This window comes from Amblyomma maculatum, chromosome 4 (genome assembly GCF_055883805.1).
Source record: "Amblyomma maculatum isolate TAMU_Amacu chromosome 4, ASM5588380v1, whole genome shotgun sequence".
In the NCBI taxonomy this organism is placed as follows: Eukaryota; Metazoa; Arthropoda; class Arachnida; order Ixodida; family Ixodidae; genus Amblyomma; species Amblyomma maculatum.
The window spans coordinates 67,741,135-67,757,908 of NC_139347.1; the positions used below are offsets into that span (position 1 = coordinate 67,741,135).

General features: G+C 45.2%; 1 protein-coding gene across 1 annotated transcript in view; it reads right to left on the reverse strand.

Annotated features, from left to right (window-relative positions):
• Positions 1-347: 347 nt before the first annotated feature.
• Positions 348-16,774, reverse strand: part of LOC146191295 (WD repeat-containing protein 55) — a 32,171-nt gene continuing 15,744 nt past the window's right edge. The window contains exons 6-7 of the mRNA XM_084601794.1: positions 3,818-3,990; positions 348-1,936 (exon numbers count right to left, since the gene is read on the reverse strand). Of these exons, the coding sequence (XP_084457920.1) occupies positions 1,708-1,936; positions 3,818-3,990 (402 nt within the window). The 3' untranslated portion in view covers positions 348-1,707. The remainder of the gene's footprint in view (positions 1,937-3,817; positions 3,991-16,774) is intronic.

Below are 16,774 nucleotides of genomic sequence, written 5' to 3' on the forward strand. Positions count from 1 at the left end.
TTTCTTTGTGGTTATTTTTCTCAGTGGCCATTGAGGGCAGACAAGCGCTAGCGGCGGGAAATTGAAACCCAGAAAGCGCTCTTTCAAACGAGCCTAACATGGCCGAGATCGGTCCGGCGGAACGGCAGTTGCGCGCAACGAAAAATGTGCCGTTTTATCGTCTGCTGCTGCGCAAATTCAGCCCGCGCGATGATTTCAATTCGTTATTATGCTGAAAATACTGACTTCTGGAAGAAGAAAATTGGTGAACTTGTAGATTAATAGCCACAGATTCCAAAAATGCCATTTTCAGAAAATCGGTTTTTTGGTCATTTTTTGGTCCCAAAGACCCGTGTCCCCCCTTAAAGACGCACTGGAGAGAGTGCAAAATATAAAATATTATGACAATTACTCCAGAAGAAAAGAGAACGGTGTGCACTCAAGAAAATCATATTTTGCTAAGGTGTAGTCACATGGGGTAGTACAGCGAAAGTAATAGGGTTTCTCCGCAAGATAGCGCCTCAGTTGTTTTTATGCAATTTTCAATGGCCAATTAAAATTGAAAAGGCTCTTTTTTTTTTTTGATAATGCAGAGTTCAATCTGTACTATATGGGGCACAATCTTTTCATTCCCGCCATAATAATCTCATGACATATTTTGGCCAGTGTTTTGTCCCTTTAAGTTAAATCATCTTGCTTTGCAAAGCAAACAGTCTGCGATGTCATGCCTCAACCATACATGGTAAAATTACTTTTGAAAAAGAATTAAAGTGCATTACAAATTACTTTTCTGAAAATTGCAGAAAAGTAATTAAATTACATTACTTATTACTGCTCCCAAAAAGTAATGAAATTACATAACAATTACTTCAACTAAGTAATTCAATTACTTTTAAATTACTTTCTAGTTTGTATTCATGCAAAAACTAAGTGAAATTCTTAAGCAAAACAGCAACTTATTCTCTAGATGCGAAGCGCACACATTCTTTCGTCTTTCCGCTAAATTCCGTCCCAGAGAGCTATTCCTTCCCTCCATCCTACAACACTTACCATAACAAAAATAAGACAACCGCAACAAAACAACAAAAGCAGAAACATGGTCGAACGGTTTATGAAAGGAGCGGCGAATCCAGCGTCTTGCTGGCCCGGAGCTGCCTCTTCCATTTGAAGGGCTCGAAGAAGCTAGGCTATTTATTGCTTCCGTAGTCCCAAGTATCGACCTCGGCACCTTGCGCTCAGTAATGCTCACGCCATGGACCCTTCAGCCCATCTCTTCCCACCCCCAACCTCCCTTGCACTCTGGTGACGAGTGTAACCAAGCAACACTATTCCCTGGCCGACACAAAAGCGCAGTGCCACTGCGCCGTGCTCCCAACTAGTTTTCAATTCCTGCCTTCTTGTATCATATGTCCCTTCGGCATTCCCTTGATGCCTTACATCCTGCTGCTTGGAGAATGGTTGCCATGGGTAACCGCATAAGTGGACCTGCTACACAGGAGGTCTCAGACACACTGTTTTGCTAATTCTGTCTCCTTTTGCCAAACCGTTATGTTCGGCTTGCCGCGTTTCGTTTCTACTTTCGCGGCACTCTACTTCGTTCTTTATTGAAAGAGTAGAGGAGCACTTTAGTCAAAGTAATTTGAGAGGAATTAATTACTTTTGCTGCAAAATTACTGCCAAAAGTAATTAATTACATTACTAAATTACCAAACCAAAACAGTAAGTACATTACTGGAAATCAAATTGATCAGTCCATGACTCCTCGAGAGTGGCAAAGAAGTCGTGGTTGCGCGGCCGGAGGCAGTCTACATAGGAGATGTCCCAGAACTTGACACGCTGGTCATGCGAGCAGCTGGCCAGCAGTTGCTTGTCCCGAGACGTTGACAGGCTCTCGACTGGAAAGCGACCGTGAGTACCCAGTAGACCCAAGCACTTGTTGGGCCCAATACTCGCCACCCTGCAAAATAAAAGCCCCTACACAGTAAGCCAATGCCATTTCAATACTTGGTAGGAGTCAACTTGCCATCGAAAGGCAACTGAGACAATCACAACTCGATTTCTTAACAGAGATGTCAATAAAGGATGCTCATCAAGTCCATCTCATGGTGAATTCCAATGGTGCATTCCAATTAGCAATGCAAAGCATTGCTCCGGATAAATGAAGGACGAGCATTAAATCCATTGCGATCATGGGAAATCGAGATCGATGATTGGAACTAGAGGTGTGCACGGGCCGAAACTGTCAGCCCGAGCCCGGCCTGGGCCCGACGCTACAGACCCAAGCCTGGCCCGGCCTGACTCGGATAGGGACTGAACCTGACCCGGCCCCGCCCTACCTTGCCGCTTAGATTTAAGGCCCGGGCCCGGCCCCGGCCCGGCCCGTCATGCCGTAATTGCAGTTGAAGCGATGAAAAATAAAATTTAACAATAAGTTTATCCAAGCTCTCAAATGTTGAGTTCTCATGTTTGAAATGACAAATTTGCTAAATATATGTGGCACAAGGAGGTACGTAGAATTAACTTATTGCACAAAAATAAGTTATCCATTGATTCGAGGCATTGGCGGCGCTCCTGGATAATGAACCCGGTAGCACTGATGTTTTTTTCGGTGCTATAACTTGTGGCTGGAAAAAGAAGTTTTCGATAAGCAGCTTGTTTGCTTCTCCAAAAGTGCGCTAACTCTAAACCTAAAAAAGGGGTTGATTTTGTGGCCCCGTACTCGGAGAGCTAGCCTGGCTCACAGTATGGCTTTCACGTGACTTTTTCGCAAAAAGAGAAATAAGAGGACACTCTTGCCCCGCAGATGTTTTGAGCTATATCCCGCTTCAAATGAGGCCATGTCAAGGCGGGATTAAGCCACAACAGAGACGTGTAATAGACGACAGCGTGGCGCGAATTTTGAAACGGATACCTAAACATCAGCACCAAAGCGGAGATTCGAAACTCAAAACAAAATAGCACACAAGCTATTGGATGTCATGTAAAACATGTGATATTAAAGCTAAATAAACATGCTTTTTACGCCTTATATATAACCTTGAACAGCACAATATTGTTCCAGCATAAAATATCAATAAAATCAACCACAGGCTAGGTGAAAACCCAAGATTCAGTACGTTTTCGAACTGACCATTCTTGTTTTCGACTTAAAACGCTATGTGCCTTCGGCACGCTTTCAAAAAATGGCCCTTTGAGAAAAAAAAGGAAGAGCACTTTAAACTAAATTTCAGTTGTCTGACTGCATGCCGAACAGTGCAGCATGTCCATAAGCAATGTGGAAGGCTCCGAAATCGTCGTTCAAAGTTATCGTTAGCGGGCCGACGATGCTCAATGGCCACAGTAGGGAAAGAGTTAAAAGATGTGGCTCTGAAATAGCAGCTATGGTGGCAGCAGCAAAGGAGCAAAAACTGAGCCATTACTTTTGCATCAGAACAATGCCTGAAATGTTAGCTTTTAATGAAACGATAAAATATGATAGCACAACAAAGGGGAAAGAGTAACCAATCTTAACACTGTCTGGTCTTTTCATTCAGAAAAATCCCTATTTTCAATGCAATATAACCATTTCTTGTATTGAATTTATACAGTGTAAGCATCAACCTAAACTAGTGCAGCCTGGAATCCAGCTTCAACTGTTTTGCTTTTTTGCACAATCAATGAAACAAAGAATTATTGAGCCTTCAAATATGCTGGATATGTCAAACTTTTGTAACTTCATAGCTATTCCAACTCGCTAAGTCATGACAACCAATGAAGATGCCGCAGTAAAATACCTTTGCCAGGAAGAAATATTAAAGTACCGGTACCGCACCAACTCTCATAAGAAATGAGAACGTACCTAACGTGGCCGTCGGCAGTGCCCATGCAGAAGTGATCCTCGGTGACAGCAGCCAGGCTGTCAATGGCCTGAGAGCGCCCCATCACAAGTCGGTCAGCCAAGTTGCCCCAGCGGCCCCAGTTGAAGACGTTGACACTGCCATCGCCCGCACCCACCACCACTCTACGGCCATGCTGCAGAAAAAAATTGCAGTACCTGTCACTGCCCCATAAATCTTTTATCCCACTAGCCAGCAGCACTTTTTATGATTTGAGGAAAAAGGTCAAGCCAGTGACGTCCACCTATTCTCCTTGCGATGGCACACTGTGCGAAGGAGAAAGCCCAATAAAAGTCGTGGCAAGCAATAGAATATGAAAGCAGCTAAAGTTGCTAGCTTATTACCTGCCCTGTTGTGAGAAAAGAAATCTTCCTCCTGTCCACAACAACCTGGAACGCTGAAGTCGGCATGTGCTGATAGATTACAGAGATGTAATGAGAAAAGGGCTACTCTCACTAAAAGATAAGGTTCATAAGATGGAAGAACGAAAAGGAATCATCTGCAACTATCACTACCCCAGTTGTCGTCGTTAAGCAGCCTGCAATGATGTGAAGAAAATTTTTCACACGGATCTCTGAGGCTAGCTCCAAAACAGTGACAGAGTTGCTTGGAGTCTTGACAATAGGAATCTGAATCAAGTAGTAAGGAAAAAAAAGAACAAAGTATGATATATATATATATATATATATATATATATATATATATATATATATATATATATATATACGCAAGGGAGCTCCTCTGAAAACACATTACAGAGTGTTTCAATATTTAGGCGAAACCATTCTATGATACGCTTTAACAAACTACGGCAGCTGCTCTGTTACTTGGCAAACAAAGGTTAATAAACTGCTATGAAAGTTTTCCAGAAATACCACCTATGATTGACAGCTCAGACAGCCAGAAAATATTATCAAAGATATCGACACAGAGAATTTAACAGTTTTATCATTATGTATTTTGACAACAAATTACTAAGCACACAAGTTTCAATGAACCCATAAACAATGGAAGAACATCAAGACCAAAAGAAAGATTTGTGATGCCACGAGTGTTCACCAATTACGGGGAAAGAATTCGAAAATATTATGTGCCACTGTTGTTTATAAGCTTACCGAAGACCTTCTCAATACCACCAGCAGAAAAAAAGCAAAATCCCTGATAAGAAATAAGATGCTTTCATGATGCATTGTGTTCTCTCCCCTTCCCTTCTCAAAATAATTGGAAAGTGTTGCAATTTTCATGATGTCTCACTCTGATGCTTACTCTATTTCATTTCCACTCTGCGTAGTGACCATAACTTTGACTTTAGCTTAGAATAAAACCAAAAGTGCTTTGATTGCTTTAAAAGTGCATTGCTTTCCTCTTGTTTTAGTCTCTTTATTACTTACCAGAATTTTCTGTAAAAACTGGCACTACTTTCATGCTGTTTCTTCTTTGTGAAGTTTTATCTATGACTGTTTCGGGGATGCTCATACAGTATAATCTCATTATAACAGACCTCGATAGTGTCCAGGGTTTCGGTCTGTTGTAAGAGAAGTCTGTAGAATCCAAATACTGTTACAACAGAGTTTGGTCTATAACTACGCATGAGTCTGTTATAAACAAAAGAATCTACAAGCAATGCCTGCCGACAACATATGCTTTAATCATTACTCAGCACTTCTGAAAGAAGTTAGTCAACTTTGACTGAACTGAGTAGGTAATGGCTTTTGACACTATTTGTGCCTCCAATAGCACAAGGCGATTTACTTCTTCAGGTGCAGCATTTTGCTCGAAGTATGATTTTAGGTCTTGGATGTGCTCGAGTGCTTCGGAGGTGGTAACCTTTTTAGGGACAGTGTCACCTTCGTCCTCTTCATCATCCTGCTCTAGGTCAATGGCAGACATTTTTCTGACTTGGGTAACAATCTCGTCATCTGTGAGCTGTTCTGTGCTGATCAATTCAGCATCCACGTCCGCATACTCTGTGAAGTCTTGTGTGCCAAATGCTTCTTGCACAGCTGCCCATAGTGCTGGGTCCGGCAGGTCTGGATCCTCTGTTAAAGGTGCTGGTGGCTCATTGTTGCTCAAAATAAATCCAGCTTTACGGAAGCAATTCTTTATAACATTTGCATCCATTTGGTCCCACAATGCTGAAATTACCTGTACGGCAAATTTCAAGTCTATCACAGACTCCCTCTTCTGCTGCATGTCATAGAGCAGGCGCTCTGCGAGCCGAGTGCGGTACCTTGCCTTCAGAGAATGAACAACACCCTGGTCTATTGGCTGTGCTTTGGAAGTTGTGCCAGGAGGAAAATATAACACTTTGGTGGCCTGCAGATCTGGTACTTGCATATGGCTCGAGCAGTTATCAAGGAACAGCAGCACATTCCTCTTCTCTTTCCTCATCTTGCTATCAAAATTGAGCAGCCACTTGTTGAAGATGTCCTTTGTCATCCAGGCGCTCTTATTTGACTCCCAGTCTACAGGAATGTGCACTTTGCGCAAGCACAATGGCCTTTTAGATTTTCCTATGACGAGGAGCTTTACTTTTTCGCTCCCATCCATGTTGCAGCAAAGAAGAATGCTCACACGTTCTTTGGATTGCTTCCCTCCGTGACACGAATCTGCAGAGAAAGCGAGCGTCTTTCCCGGTCTCAACTTGTAGAAAAGTCCGCTTTCATCAGCGTTGAAAATGTCCCGCGGAGCGTAGCCTTCAAGCAGACCCGGCAGCGAATGGTCTTTCCAGTCCGCCACCACACTGTCGTCAACGCTCTCCGACTCGCCAGAAATGCACTTAAAGGTGATTCCGTGCCGTGATTTGAACCGGTTTAGCCATCCTTCACTGCATTTAAACTCCTTGTAGTCTAGAACGACGGCTAGTTGTTCCACCCGTTTCCGTAGCAGAAAACCATTCACTGGTATGTTTCGAGAACGGGCGTCCCGTAGCCATACCAGCAAGGACTCTTCGACGTCCGGATACGAAGCCTCGCGGAATCGGAACCGCTTTGGTTGCAGATCGCCGGTCACTTGCTTGGTCAGGATCGCATCCTTGTTCTTGACGATCATGTGGACGGTCTGTTTCGATAGGCCAAAAGCCTCTGCGACGTCCGACTGCTTCTTCCCCTTTTCAACTTGTTCGATAATTTGAAGCTTTTCTTTTAGAGATATTTGCTTCCGTTTTGTTGACTTAGATGGCCCTGCGCTCACCGAATCGTCAGTATACATTCTGTCCACGCGCGTTAGCCAAGATAGATGTAGATCCTTGCGTTAGCCGTCACACACGTGGGCACGGGCAGGTAAGGAAAAAAACCGCTGCAAAAGTCTACGGCACATTTGCGTGATACGAAACTAATACGAAACGACCCTGTTTATGGGCTCTCTGCTAAAATAAAATAACTGCGATAGTGATTCGAATTATTTGCTGTACTCTGTCCAGAAAGCAGAATTTAATCTCTAAAAGCTCGTCAAAAAGCTCTATGGAAAAATCTACTCCGTTTCTGGTTTTCCGAACTGCGCAACAACCATGCAACAACGCTGGACGGCTAGATGGCGGCATGGGCAGTGGCTAGCACGGGCTAGGGCGCAAAGCGTAGTTAGTAAAGCTCCTCAATAAAGTCTCTGTTCGGTTTACTGTTTAGCGAGTAGTTATTTCGGAAGTTGGAGCATGTGGGTGTGCAGATACACTGTTTTATCATCTTGAACCTCCTTCCAGCAGTTGGCCTCGCGAGGCCGTCTCCTATGTGCGCATGCCGCGATGTCAATCTGCACCAGTGATGGGCCCCAGTGATGCGATAAAAGTAATTGTGAACAGCGTAGCGCTTACGAGCTCCGCTGCTCAAATTATCATCTTTCTTGTACGCCTAATTCGTCGTCCATCATTGCGTCATGGATGATTCTAGCATCGTTCCTTCTCATTACCACCCGGTCGCAAACGCGACGAACGAAATTTCAAGCAGCGGAGCGCGTGTATGCCCTGCAGCTTGAATTTCTTTTCATCGCCCTTGTACGTCGAAAAAGTGCTCTGAGAAAAGTTTACTAGTGCTCCAGAGGTCCATAAAAAGGTGAGTGAGCACTGGATCGCGAAAAAGTACGTTCGCAGCAAGCTTGGCCAGTCTGGCTGAAAACAGAGGGTTGGTTGTCAATTATGTTTAATGTCGGTCTCTGATTTTTTTTTTTTTACCCCCCGGTGAGCCGTGGCTGCGAGTTGAGCATCGACAGATTTACGTTCGGAGTTTATTGGTACGCAACAGCTGTTCGATGGCAAAATGGCACCTGCCATCATTGCTGTTGCCGTCAGTCGCCGCGATCCGAGGACCATTTGAAAATAAATCGCGTTTGCTGCCAAAAAGTCCGCTGTAATGAAGTGCGGACCCAAATTATCTTCAAAATTTCGTCCGTTCTAACCGAATGTCCGTTGTAGCCGAATCCGCAGTAAGCGAAGTTCAGTCAACGGAAGATATTGGAAAACCGACCAAACATCGCAAATCGGTATGTTATATCCGAATATCCGTAGTAAACGGATCTGTTGTAACGAGATTATACTGTACTAGTTGTTGTTTTTTTTTCTTTTTTCATTTTTACTAAGTAGAATTTATTTGGAATCAGATATTTTATCTGTGAACACTGCGCCATCCAGTGCATGGTATGCACTGTTTCTGTCAACCCACCCACAAGCACCGAGGTGCTTAGGTGTTGGAGAAAAATATTGTGTAAATATTGTCGACAATAAAGCTTTATTATTATTATTATTATTATTATTATTATTATTATTATTATTATTATTATTATTATTAAGTCGAATTTTTCACAGAAAAAGTGTCTTTCGCTGCCGAGCAACTACTAAATTTAACTGAAATTTACTAAGAATAAAAATTGTATGGAATTATCCACTGCATAACTTACAAATGCCAACCTCATTTTTTGGACTGTACTATAAAATGCTCAAGCTAACTAGCACAGTAAGATGTCAAGAGTATCCTGCTGTAGAACACCACCTTAAAAGAGCCCAAAAAAAGAGAATGCTTTCGGCAAGATGACTAGTGATCTTTATCACAACTGATAACTAGGGTCTGGTATTAAACAGTTAGCCACGCTGCAGTGTTGGGCCTAAGTGGCATAACAGATGAAATTAGTTTTTATTTCTGGCAACAGAAGCATGCTGCACTATCTCACATGTGTAGGAGTGGATCTAAGTGTTACAGTGGAACCTCAATTATACGACTTTCAGCGAAGAGGAAGGCCACGCCACCAGAAACCCCAACTCAAGCAAGTGCGGTGCAGCAGCGGAGGCCACTTAAGGACCTCCATCACTGTTGATGCCAGCTCATTGTTGTCTTCATTACAACTGCCTCAAACTCAAGGTGATGAGACAATGAACGGGTTGTGATGCAGCTTTAAGTGGATGACATGAATGACCACAAAGAAGGCAGCGGGTACAACGTCGGAATCGCTTGTTCTATGGAGTAGTTGGCAGGTGACACAGGCTCCAGTACACAGTAATAGCCAAAGTACTGGGCCAAAAATTTGGATGCAGCCAGAAAAGACAATAAGACTAAAGAGTCGGTGGAAAAGTCAGCAGCAGGTTTGGCTTGGTTGGCATTGTGTTTGCGGAGACTTTGATGTTCTGATGTGAACAAGCAAGCCAGCTGGCCGAACTGACCCGCTCAATGGGGAACGTCATAATGGGGAATCCATTCCGAGCTGTCAGGTTCTTAGGGGTAGGGTTGCACCCAGAAGACAGAAAAGCTCACAGTTGTAGAAAAGAAAGAACAAGGAAAAAAGCTGGTAGGTGCTTAAATAGCAACGTTGTATGCATACACAATGAACTGGAGGACCCAATTACAGCTGCTGGAGCAAACATGCATGGCATCGTTCAGTGAGACCGTTGGCCTCGAGGATGATAAGCAGTAGTCGTGCAATGGACTGTGCGGCATGCATACAGGAGGCTCATGAAGAACTTTATAAAAAAAAGCACGTTTCCAGTTGCAGAGACATCCTAAGGAATTCCATTATGAGGGATGAAGTGATGAAGGATTAAAAATGTGACACTGCGAGCAGAAGTGGTGGAAACGACTGCAATCCTAGCATACCGAATCAGGTGGTCTATTGCTACAATGATCCAGCCGATAGTAACCCACTCGCGTAATGAACCCACCCCCCACTTTTGTCGTCGAAAATTGAATTTTTTTTTTTACGTCGCGTAAATAACGCGCACCCGCCCGCAGGGTCGGTGTTCAGCATGTTCGCGTTATCTCGGCTCAATTGGCCGGCGCTGTCGACTGTCGACGATCATAAAATTGTCTGATCGCGCAGTGATAAAATAAACTTCATTTGAAGCCAACGATGCTGAACACCGGCGACGCGAACGCGGGTGACGCGGGCGTCGACTGCACGCTTTCGTTGATCGTTCATTGACCTTGCATGATTCGTTGGTGGATGCGCAAAGGGCTTTACTGGGGCGTCCTCTTTGAAATGGGGTGACGGCAGTTTCCACCACGCTCGGCTATTTTCTTTGTATTTCTCGAACCAATTTGTCAAACTTCTCTAGATTTTTTTTTTACAATGATGATGATGATGCAGGTTGCCGAGTGCCATCTATTAAATGCAAAGCAAACCTCTGCTTATAGCGCCATGCATGCGCGGCGGCGGCAGAACGAAGTAAAGACAACGCACTTGGACAGCGTCGGTCGCCATTTCGCCAGTCCTATTTTGTTGCTGTTTAAGTGCTTCGCTACGACCTTTGCATTATTTCGTGCGTGCTGTGCATTTTCTGCGCGTTGTGCGATGGGGCGTTGCGCTAGCTACACGGCCGGTTTTAAGCTCAAAGTCGTGGAGCATGCTTTGGAGCATGGCAATCGCGCGGCTGGACGGCATTTTAGTGTAGACCCCGTGCGTGTGCGCTACTGGAGGAATCAACAAGAGGAACTCAGAGCGACGAAGAAAGATCGCCGGGCCTTTCGCGGGTCGAAGCAGGGCAAGTTTCCTCGCGTCGAGGAAGAAGTTCTGAGCTATGTGAAGAGGCTCCGCAACGAAGGATGTGCCGTATCCCACGAGCTGATACAGAATCACGCGCGGGCCACTGCAAGAAGTCACGGCATTGCCGCGAGTGAATTTAAGGCGAGCAGTGGTTGGACGACTCGTTTCATGCGCCGGAACGGGTTGTGCCTCAGAAGGCGTACTACGTTATGCCAGCGGCTGCCGGCGGACTGTGGGGACAAAGTGCGTGATTTCCACCGCTTTGTCATTCGGATCCGTGAGGACAAAAAGTTCCTGCTGTCGCAAATCGAGAACGCGGACCAGACGCCTATAAACTTTAACATGCCAAGAAACAGCACTGTCGATATGAAAGGTGCGAAAAGTGTGCAGGTTAAGACGACGGGCGCCGAGAAGCAGCGGTGCACCGTGATGTTAGCTGTAACAGCGGACGGCAGGAAGCTGCCGCCGTTCGTCGTCTTCAAAAGAAAGACTCTGCCAAAGGGAACTCTTCCTGCCGGTATCCACATTCGCGCCCAGGAGAAAGGGTGGATGTCGGCCGAGCTGGTGTCCGACTGGCTGAAAACAGTCTGGGGACGGCGGCCCGGGGCTCTTCTCCTGCCATCGCTGCTTGTTATGGACAGCTTCCGCGGCCATCTGGAAAAAAATGTCCGCTGCCGAATGAGCGAGTTACGCAAGGACCTCGCTATCATCCCAGGTGGCTTGACATCAGTGCTGCAGCCCCTTGATGTTTCCATTAATAAGCCCTTTAAGGACAACGTGCGCCGGCTCTATACAGAGTGGATGGCCGCGGGAAACCACGACCTGACTCCCGCAGGTAAGATTAGAAGGCCCACCATCGACATGCTCTGTCGATGGATTCTAGAAGCATGGAGTGTGATTCCCAGCGAGATGGTCGTCCGCAGCTTCAAAAAGACTGGCATCTCCAACAGCCTCGACGGCAGTGAAGACGACGCGCTGTGGGAAGACGATGACGCCGACGAAGTCGCAAGCGATATGAGTTGAAGCGTGGATTCAGATAGCGAGCCCGAGTGAGACAGACCATAAGCAGCCAGCAGCATGGAAATAAAAATGAATTTTTAATTCACATTCATCGCGTACGTGTTTTTACTATAAAGGTAAGGTTGGGATTGCGATTTTCCTATCTTCATTGTGACATGAAATTTCGACCTAAAAAATATCTAAATTTTTTTTCCCCGCGTAATGAACCCTCCCCCCAAATTTATGTCAACTTATCTGGAAAAAAGGTGGGTTCATTACGCGAGTAAATACGGTAGTACTACAGGAAAGGTCACTTGCGTGTTTGCAGCGAGACAGCATGCATATTTTGAGGTTCGGCATGGTGATGTATACAAAGCTCAGATTGGAACATAGAGTAAGATAGGCAGGAGTGCCGATTCTGTTGTTGGGAAGGGTGAAATTCTGCTACACCAAGAAAGCTTTGTGGCAATTCCGATAGATAGCGCTTAGATTTAACACTGCCGCTGCTCCTCTGCTCTGGCGGTTCCGTGTGCCACTGAGTCTGTCGTCTGCTTCATGACGCTTGTGTCAACGCTGGAATATATCCTCGACAATTGCGCTCATCGTTTGTATCGTCGAAATGCACTGGCGTGTCATCCCCTGCCTGCGTCACCGCTCGCATATAACCCTCGCAATCGCATTTGTTGTTTGCTTCATACAGCTTAAATGCCGTATCCTGCTGGCTCCTTCATATATGCACAAATTCCCATGCAGACTCGTAGACTCGCAGTGTCGTAGGCTTGCAGTGTCGTAGTCTGCCGTCTGCATACCGATGACCTCATTGAGTGGCTTTTCGTCTCCCTGCCCCTGCCGATGCATTCTCATGAGCACAAGCAGGTGACAAAAGCTGCTGGAGCTTTGTCTTCAAAAAGGTAGAAGTTGGCCTACGCGCAACAATGATCACGATTCCACTTGTGCGTTTTTCTGCTAGCGGACAATATGCAAAGTTACCGCTACGTCTGCTCCTCGCCTGTGGACGTGACACTCGCACGGTCACCTGGATCGAGCCTAGAGGCATTTCATTTCACGGCAGTGTCGAGAGGTAGTGCGCCAATTTGGCTCTTCCTGCAAGCAGGATAGGGAGAGGAGGAAAGTGAGCCAAAACAGCGTTGGCGGAGAAAGGGGAGCAGTGAGAGTGAGCACAGTGCGAAGCTGAGCACCGGACGCAGCGCCTATGCCAAATGCATTGCAGCACGCCAGAGTCAGCGCTCCTCTCTTATATTACTCCGTGGAATGAAGATTTGTGATCACCAAAGCCTCTTCCAGTCACCCAGATGGTGATACTAGTTGCAACAGCACAGTAGTACCCCAGATTGCAAAACGCATTCACAGAGGGTACATTGAGCACAATGAGGAGTGAAGAAATTCAGAAATCCTGGCATTATTCGAAGGTCATGTCGGCAGTGAGTGCAGCTGTTGGGGGGTTGGATATGTGCAAAGAGTTCACAGGAGATGTAAGAGATGGCAGTGGCGGATATGACAAGCAGATGGGTTTGGAATGCTGATGACTCAACTAGTAAATGGTGTTAAAGTCAAATTCCAGAAGACAAATGGCCCAACGGACACGATGCTCCGAATAATCTTTGGGTGCAGCCCACCAGAACAGGGTATGGTGATCAGTAACAACGCTGAAGCACCGACCATGGACAAAACTATGTTAAACTCATATCTTTAAACTTCTTATCACGGCGTAGTTAGACTTCGCTATGGCAAGAGCACAGTTTGCGTATGCAATGACTATATTCAGTAATGTCGTGCTTGCTTTGTGCAAGGGCAGCACCAAGGTCGATTCCGCAGGCATCTGTGCAGACCTCAGTAGGGACACTGGGGTCACAATGACGGAGGAGAAATGGTGAAGCTAGAAGACAATGGGGTGTAGCAAAAGTGGGCTCAACAATACAGGAAAAATTGTGGACAAAGCAGCAATAGGCTCAAGGAAGAGCACAGTATATCAGTAGTAGGCGGTTTAGGGAAGTCAACCACAGCACAAAGTTTGATCGAACCTGGCAGTATGCCATCTTTAAATATGATATGCCTAAGTACCATCAGCTTACAGGCACTAAACTGTGATTTCTTGAGGTCAAGTTAGAAACTAAGCTTTATGAGGCCACTCAATATCTGGTTTGGTTTTGGGGTTTAACGTCCCAAAGCGACTCAGGCTATGAGAGACGCCGTAGTGGAGGACTCCGGAAATTTCGACCACCTGGGGTTCTTTAACGTGCACTGACATCGCACAGCACACGGGCGCCACTGATGCAAGTTTGTGAGATGCGTCGACAATCAGGGCAAAAAAAAAAACAACATCGCCGGAGTGGCATAAGCAAATGTTCCAGTTCAGACCACACAAGATGTCCATCTTTTGCTCAAATGCGGCAGAAGTGTTGAAAAAGCTGTTCATGGTGAGCCCACGGAGGCCATCAGGGTGATGAAAGTTTTTTCGCAGTAATCAGACTCAGTCATCAGGACTTGAACATAACTGGTCTTGAACACAGCTTGAAAATAAGACTTGAACGTAGCTTGAACATAGTGCCACATACGACAAGGAGCGAGGGGAAGGTGAGTCACTAGGATTGAAGTTCTGGCAACCTGGTGTTCAGTTAGGAGAGGACCCTCGAAACAGCACCAATGGTGAGCGAAAGGTACGTCATGAAGGGGCCGGCATAGTGAATACAGACACAGTATGGTGACAGAGGTAAGCAACATGGCCCAAAATGCTGCAGGCAGGGCGAATTTTTCGGCTGTCAGTAGTGCACCAAGGATGGTAATATGTTGGCGCAGATCGGAGTAACATATGCAAAGACATGTGACCTTGATGGTTGAGAGACAGTCGCAGCATATGCGGAAAGTACGAACATAATGGCTGACAGTAGGACCGTAGCTCAATGGTGAAGCAACACAGGTAGGCTGCCTATGAAGCTTGTCAACATAGGGGGCCATAGAAGTCAGCTGCTGCAGAGTGGGAAGTGCATCAGCTACATCTTGCATAGCAGTTAACCAGACCCTAGGAGTTGAAAGTAAGATGAAGGTTGCATGTAAGGCAGGACCGAAGGCTGCTGGGCAAACTCCACCCTCATGAAGTCTTTAATGTAAGCCAACAGATCACTGCAAAGGTCATGCTTGAGATGAACTTGCCAGTCAAAGGGAGGGCAACAAGCCCAAAAGTGTTGCTTGCACAACTCATCAAAGCTTAAGGCAACAGTTGTGGGGCATTTTGCCGGCAGCACATAAAAAGTGAAAGCGTCAGGTTGAAGCCCCTTATGATGTGCTTGATATTTGGCTCTGGCATAGGTGGGTTGACAGGCTTGCACAGCTCAGCCATGTCTTCAATGTAGCCTGTGAAGGTTTCACTCCTAAGCGCAAGTGCTACTCAGCTTGCAGTTTTCACATGGCGAGACATCCAAAAACTTCAAGCGCAGTCTTGAAAATGGCCCTTGTTAGAATGCCGGACTTATGATTGCGACACTCAAATGGGAGATCACATTGTTGAGCTCCACACACTGTTGTCCCTCACTTACCCTTCCACTAAAAGAAGGGTGGCATATCAGGATGTGGGTAACAAGGGAGATGAATACCTCTATACAAGGTTACAGACAAAGATGCGGAGCGGAAGGCCAGGCCAGAAGAAGCAGCTACAACTCAAGCATTCAAGCCAGTTGACATCAGAGGCAGCGTAAAAAGCATTATTTTACCCCTGGCATTTGTGCACTGTCATCTTGACTGCAACATCAATTTCTGCTTCCTTTTATGTTCTACACTTTTGTGGCTGAAACATTTTGTGTATATTCAGAGATTTTAAAGAAGCTAAGTCATTCTGGCTAATCAAACAAACAAGATATTGATGAGAGAAACAGAAAGTGCATCTCCCAAAAAGGTTTGCTGACACTATGGGCAAAAGCCCTATTCCAGGAACATACTTGCTCTTGCTGCCTTCTATACTCAAGTCACGAACTTGATGACTGCCACTACTTTAAATGGGCAACTGAAAGCAATACTGCTTCAGTTCCGTTTCTAAATCCCTGCCTCATACCAAATCAGATTCCTCGCCAAAACAGGAAGGAGTGTTTAATAGCAAATATATATAGCTAGGACTTTGTTTTTCACAATTCTACGAAAAAAAACATGGATTTTATCACATTTTACAGAAATTTGTGTGTGCATGTTTTTCACACGAAGTAGTGCCCCAAATGCAGTAGCCTTGGCTAAAGTGAGCTCAAACCCAAGTGTGGGAGAATTGCAACATACTGACAATAGTTATAAAAAAATATATATTTTAGCATTACATAATCTCCTTGTTGTGGTACTAGGGATTACAGAAATAAAAATGAGCAACCATGCAGATATAAAAATTTTGTACGGCTGTGTCACTTTTGCAGGCATGATTTGCTGGCACTGGGTAAAAAAGAAGTGCTCCACTTTGCATTGAGAGAAAACCAAGCTCTGCCTAGCACTGAGTTTAACACTTGATAACACTGTAACGGCACCTTGCAGGCACAATTGTAGCACGCAAGGCATACTTCAAGAATAAAGTCAATTTTATGCGTGTTATGCTTCCTGTGGATTTGGCTATGTTTTTGGCTGGCCAGCCCTCATCGGCTCGGCCAGCATCGACGACGATGGATGATAGCGGACTCTGTATGGAAGGCCGTGCATTGCCAAGAAGCCGCCACTACCCCCAAATTTGAAGATAACCAGCACAGATACTTATAAAACGCATTTGCACAATTTTCAGCGCTGGTTATATAAAAGAAAATCAGTAGCAATTGATGAAGAAAGTGGCACATAATCATTATAGGGATGCTAATGTTCAAAATAAAATAAAAACATGATGATTATTAACTTTTTTAAGGTTACTTGTTTCTAAAACCTGATTTTCTGTCCAATGGCACAGCAAATTAGCTGTGGGGAAAAGAAAAGTGAGCCTT